At 45.1% G+C, this 6,362-nt stretch overlaps 1 protein-coding gene across 4 annotated transcripts in view; it reads right to left on the bottom strand.

Annotated features, from left to right (window-relative positions):
* Positions 1-383: 383 nt before the first annotated feature.
* Positions 384-6,362, bottom strand: part of Kpna6 (karyopherin subunit alpha 6) — a 31,085-nt gene continuing 25,106 nt past the window's right edge. For all 4 annotated transcript variants that reach the window (XM_048434283.3, XM_048434281.3, XM_048434284.3 and 1 more), the window contains exons 11-14: positions 6,017-6,142; positions 5,461-5,588; positions 3,928-4,106; positions 384-2,182 (exon numbers count right to left, since the gene is read on the bottom strand). In XM_048434283.3, coding sequence (XP_048290240.3) covers positions 1,995-2,182; positions 3,928-4,106; positions 5,461-5,588; positions 6,017-6,142 — 621 coding nt within the window. In that variant the 3' untranslated portion in view covers positions 384-1,994. The remainder of the gene's footprint in view (positions 2,183-3,927; positions 4,107-5,460; positions 5,589-6,016; positions 6,143-6,362) is intronic.

Raw genomic sequence — 6,362 nt, 5'->3', positions numbered from 1 at the left:
CTATTGCCTTCCCAGAAGGCCAGAGGGTGGAGAAGTAGTAGTTGACTCGCCAGTGGCCCAATGTTGGTCAAGGTTTCCAGCATAAACTGCCAGTCCTGAACTACTTTTCTTAGGAGCAAGGTCTCAAAACTAAAGAAGATGACAATCTAAAGCCAATGGCCACAGCAAGAACCTGAACTTCAGATCTGCATGTGTGGGAGCCAAAGGGAGATCTATGGGAATAAGAAGAATGCTGTTTCCAGAGAAAGAGAAGTGAACACGAGGATGGGATACCTTCATTTCACCACAACGGGGTTCCACACCTCAATGACAGAGCACCCCACAACCTGCCCCCAGAGCTCAGCTTTAGTGTAACGTGTAACCCACTAAAACACAGGCCAGCCTGAGGTATTGAACCAGCTTTACTCAGAGAAGAAAATGTGTCTGTGTAACTGTCACAAGAAGGGGAAATCCAATCCAGGTACAAGGACCCTCAGAAGGGAGACGCCAACAGCTCTCAAAGTATCCAGGTCGTCAAGGTTCTCTGATGACAGGAGAGGCGGCTGTGTCGTGACTTATCTGGGTAACAGGGACTGGCACTGAGTTAGAGAAGGCAGGCTGCTTTCTGCTCAGAAGCAAGGACCAGAGCAGCAGACTTCACCAGGCCCTGAGGCCCTTTGCTCCCTTCAGGTACCAGGACAATCAGCCCAGGACGACTGACTCGATGAAGGCTCCAGAGGTGAGAGTTGGTCCCAAGCGGTGGCCCAGAATCCAAGCAGAGAAGAAAAGGACCAAGTTCAGTCCTCTGAGTGGGAAGCTCTGTCTGGTCTTCCTCACAATATCCCACTCACAGGCGGTTTGTCCTCCTAAGACCTTTAAGACTGACTTACTTAAAATATAGACTATAAAAAAAAATACAGAACTTTGACATTCTCTCCTTTGGAAGTAAAATATACATGATCCAACTATGGCAGAAGGAAGAAGAAAGGCCAAAGGCAGGGATTCCTGACTATCCCAATACACGACCCTAACTCCAACCTCCTCTGCAACTTATGGGTCATCAGAGCAAGGACTTTCTCCTCAGGAGAAGGAAGGACCACAGCCCACCATCTCAAGCTCAGGAGAAAACACAGCCACCTCAGAGGTTCATTCAACTCTGAGGTGAATTTTCAAGTAAACAAATGAAGTTGGGTCGCACCATTTAGGAGGCGGGTAGGATACAGGGTCAGTAGCTACAAAAGGGAAGCCCTGTCTGAAGGCCTGTGCTCCTCCCTTCCACTCACACTGGTGATATGTCCCAGGAGAGTGAGGGGGAGGGCTTAGGCATAGGGTCAGAGGAGGGAGGGACCTTTGTCTCATGGGGGCCTCCCTATTAGCCTCTATTTCCAGACAGTGCTGGCAGCTGGGTTCCTAAAACCAGCATTTTGGGAAGAGCAACCTTAATACAAGAAAAATGTGCAAAAGAAAAAAATTAAATAACCAATCCAAGCATACAAGATTAATATTCAGTCAGAGCAAGAACACTTTTGTTTTGGACTTCTCCCCTCCCCTCCCACCTCCCACCTCTGGAATATTCCATCTGCTCAAGTACCCAAGATAAGAGTTACACACATCAGGGCAGAGGACTGGGATGGATGAAGCAAGATAATGGGAAGGAAGTCACCACTAAAGAAAATAAAAGAAAAAAATTTTTAAAGGTGCAAATTGATTACCTCAGTCCTCCTTTGTCTACCCCTGGGCTCCTGGGTTAAAGACATGTGTGCAGCCAAAATAAAGTGTAAGGAAGAAAACCCACACGCCCCCTTCTTGTCACAAAACCCAGTGTGAGCCTCAGATGCTCCTGTCTGTCCAGAGGGTGCCCTCCAGGGAAGGGGATGAGTAGGTAAGAGCACAGTCTCCAGGGCAGCAGGTGTATGGTGGCTGCTGGTGGGGTGGCTGTTTCCCTGCCCACCAGAGGGCTGCTCTTCCGCTGGCTGGTGGTGCTTCCCATGCCCTCCCCTCCCCGGAGGCAGACATTATAGCTGGAAGCCCTCCATGGGGGCCTCAGGCTGTTGAAAGATGAACTGCTGTTGCGTCTCATCCACCTGAGGAGCCAGGCTGCTATCGTCATCTTCTACACCGAAGTAGTGCTCAATGAGGTCAAAGGCCTTCTGGTAGATTTCCTGGTTCTCGTGGCTCTGGAGAAACTCAATTTTATCCAAGCCTAAGGTGGCAAGAAGAAACACTTATGAATTTTTCCTTTCCCGAGGGACAAATTTCTTAAAGTAGTAAGATCGTATAATTTCTTGACTTGAAAAAGGAGACAAGGTCGCTTCCCCAAATTGTAGAATTGCAGAAGACAAGACATAGAAATGTCAGCTAATATTAGAGGTCTAGGGAGCTAGAACAAACCTCAATTGTAAAGCGCTTGCCCTGAAAGCACAAGTTTGCTGCCCAGAACCCACGGCTAGGTAGGAAAGGTGGCAGGCAGTGGGGGGGAGAGGGGAGGGAAGGACAGCATACGAACAAACCACCTGGGGCTCTCTGATTGGCTTGTCAACAGGGCTTCCTCAGTGAGTCCTAGGTCTGAGGGAGCAGTCCTCAAAAAACAACCAACCAAAACAAACAAACAAACAAAACAAAATGTCAAGAGAAGAAGGACACCTGAGGCTTACACACTTGGACACACACATGTGTACACACATAAATTAGAGGTTCGAGTTCAAATTATATTTTAAGCTAACTCTGGGCAAATCATGATTTGCCTCTTCTGACAAGGGTTGGTAGAGGCAATCCAGTATTTTTTCTCTTTCGACTGTCCTGGAACTTGCTGTGTAGACCAGGCTGGCCTAGAACTCAAGAGATCCACCTGCCTCTGCCTCATAAGTGCTGGGATTAAAAGACTGAGCCACCACCGTCAGGCTGCAATTCAGTATTTTTACAGAAGAGATTGCTGTCTTTTAGCTCCTGGTAGTAGTATCAAATTTTGTGGACTTCCTTCTTTTTTTTTAAATTTATTTTTTTATTTAGTATGTATACAATGTTCTGCCTACATGTATGCCTGCCCGCCAGAAGAGGGCACCAGATCTCATTACAGAGGATTGTGAGCCACCATGTGGTTGCTGGAAATTGAACTCAGGACCTCTGAAAGAGCAGCCATCTCTCTAGCCCCTTAGATTTCCTTATTACATCTGTACCATATCTACTTTTGTTTTTATTTTTGAGACAGGGTTTCTCTGTGTAACATCCCAGGCTATACTGGAACTCGCTTGATAGATCAGGCTGGCCTTGAACTGAGATCCGCCTGGCTCTGCCTCCCAAGCACTGGGATTAAAGGCCTGCACCACCACTGCCTGGCCATATGTAGACCATATGTAGACCATATGTAGATCATATGCAGACCATATGTAGGCCATATGTAGACCATATGCAGACCATATATAGACCATATGCAGATCCTAAGAGAATAACAATGAAATGTTATTCCTGCTCAGAGGAGAAGGGACTGGTGGGACAAGAAAACTAATTAGTTCTAGCTACCTGGCTAGTCAGTACATGTCAGGTATTCCCAAGGAAAGGTCTGTAAACATGCATGGTATAGCTTGGCTAGAACAGAAACTCATCATTGGTCTAGAAGCACAAACTCGAGGGCTGGTGAGATGACTCAGTGGGTGTAAAGGTGTTGGTTGCCAAACCTGACAATCTTCACAACCCACATGGTGCAAAGAGAGAACTGACTCCTGCAGGTTGTCCTCTGACTTCCATACCCAAGTGTGCCAGATCATGTGCGCTCACATTCACATGTACGTACACACACACACACACACACACACACACACACACACATGAGTGGATAAATAAACGTAGTAAAAAATACAAAAAATTCAGACTAAAGTTTCATAAAATGTGGGGATGTGCTCCAACATCTTTCCTACCGATGGACATATGTGAGGTAAGGAGAGAACTTACCATAGGCCTCCTCGATGAGGCCGCAGTAGGGATTGACCCCTGAGCCACTACGCTTGCCCTCTTGCTCTCCAAGCCGCAAGATGTTCTCTAGTCCATTGAGGGCCACTTGCACAATCTTTGAATCCATTACAGTTAGCAAGTCACACAGCGGTTTGATGCAGCCCAGTGACACCAGGTACCTGGGGACCAGAGATGAAGTAAACTCCAAATTAATGCAGAACAAGTAAAGTTCTAGGCAGGGGCTTTGCTTTTCTCATAAAAAACAATGAATGCTTCCTGAGTTTTGATAATCTCCTATCTTCACCTTAATCTCTCTACTCTTGCTCTGCCACTGATCTATTTCCCTGATGAACAAAAACACCACAATGTCCTAACGTCACATCTGTCACAATATTATCACTTTAGACACATTACGAAATTCTTTGGGGAGATGAGAGATGGCTCAGAGATTAAGAACACTGGCTGCTCTTCTAGAGAACCTGAGTTCAATTCCCAGCAATCACATGGTGGCTCACAAACATCTATAATGGGATCTATAATATATCTGGTACCCTCTTTCGGAGTGCAGGCTATGCAGGCAGAATACTGTATGCATAATAAATCTTTTTAAAAAAAAAAAAGGAAAGAAATTCTTCTGGTTCCTTATTTCCCTGTACTGTTTGCTAATATAGATAGTCTACAATCTGGCTCCCATCTCTTTCGTTCTACTCAATATTCCTTTTACACAAATGTAGTCAAATTTGTGAAGATCTCCAGATTCTTAGACCTTTTTGTATATTGATTTCTCATCTAACAAGTATACTATATAAAGCCGTATTTAATCCCCACTCCCCCCTTTTTAGGTTTTTGAGACAAGGTTTCTCTAGTTTTGGAGACTGTACTGGAACTTAATTCTGTAGACCAGGCTGGCCTTAAATCCAGAGATCTGCCTGTCTCTGCCTCCTGAGTGCTGGGATTAAAGGTGTGTGCCACCACTGCCCAGCTCCCCCTGAGTGCTTTTTAAGCCTGGTTTCTTTTATGTAGCCCTTGTTAGCCTGGGATTCACTATGTAGATCATGTTGGCTTCAAATTCACAGAGATCTGCTTGTCTCTGCCTCCAGAGATCCTAGATTTAAGTTATATACCATCATGTCCAGCTTATATTTTCTAATGAGTTTTCCTTTCTCCCGAGACTTTATAGGTACAGACCCCTTCAGTAGGTTATAATTAGAGGGAAAGACATTTAGTCAATTTCCACCATTCCTATTGTTTAGATGATACAAACTAGAATAAAGGAGCATATGTACAAACTAGGTGGGTATGGAGGCATGTAGTACAGAAGTGTGTGTCTTGGGAGGCAGAGTTAGGACAGGTCAGCCTTTCTCAACCCAGGAATCTATACCAGCATCCTGTATCATTTAGAAGCTTAACAGTTAAGCCTTATTACGGTTAGACTAGGGCAGACCTTTCCCATCAAAAGCCATTTAGCTATCTGAAAACCACGAACAAAGGAGACCACACATATCATTTAAGATGTTGGGAAAGGAATCATACCTGATTTGCTCAGGGGTTCCTCCTGATGTGGCATTAGTGATGGCCCAGGCAGCTTCTTTCCTGGTACGAAACTCTGCTTTCTGAAGGATTTCGATCAACACAGGGAAGATATTTGCATCTATGACAGCCTGAAAGAAAAATGAGGAAGCAGAAAAAGCAGAAGGGTCAGGCATGGTGACTGCTTGTGTAATCCCAATACTTGGGATAACGGAGGCAGGAAATCAGGAATTCAAGGTCATCGGAGGCTAGTCTGGATTCCTGAGACACTTGGGAGGCAGAGGTAGGATTGGACAGATTTCAGAGGAAAAGATGAAGAAATGGCAAACCCAGTACAAAAATCACTTTCGACTTAGTTTCTCTCCATTAACCTACCCGAAAGTTCTTTGTTCTCAGCTGACAAGGTGTGGGGGAACCTAGCTTCTACTATGTAGAGCCACTGACGCCAGTTGTTTTGGTGGTGCTGGGAAAATATTCTACCACTGAGCTACACTGTTCATCCTTTGCCATGGCTCCAATTTCTAGTGGGAAGCAAACGTTTCCGTGGAAGCAAATCTACCTGTATCTGAGCCCTGTTGCCAGCAGTGATGTTTGAAATGGTCCAGCAAGCTTCCTTCCGGATTGACTCCTTAGAGCTGCTCAGCAGGTGGAGAAGGCAAGGGAGGGCTGAACAGTTAAGAATAACCTGGACAAAAGCACAAGAAATACAACAAAATTAGATATTCAGAGTTACCCACATTACAAGACACCATAAACAGTACAAACCCAACCCACAGAATAGGAGAGAATACCTGCAAAACATATTGGCAAGGGTTAATATCCAGAATATATAAATGACTCCTAAAATCATAAGAACACCCTAAGAAACCGAACTAAAAATGAACAAAGGGCTTCAAAAGACATTT

The sequence above is a fragment of the Myodes glareolus genome, chromosome 3 (genome assembly GCF_982192425.1).
Source record: "Myodes glareolus chromosome 3, mMyoGla1.1, whole genome shotgun sequence".
In the NCBI taxonomy this organism is placed as follows: Eukaryota; Metazoa; Chordata; class Mammalia; order Rodentia; family Cricetidae; genus Myodes; species Myodes glareolus.
This window is presented reverse-complemented; position numbering and strand designations above follow the sequence as displayed.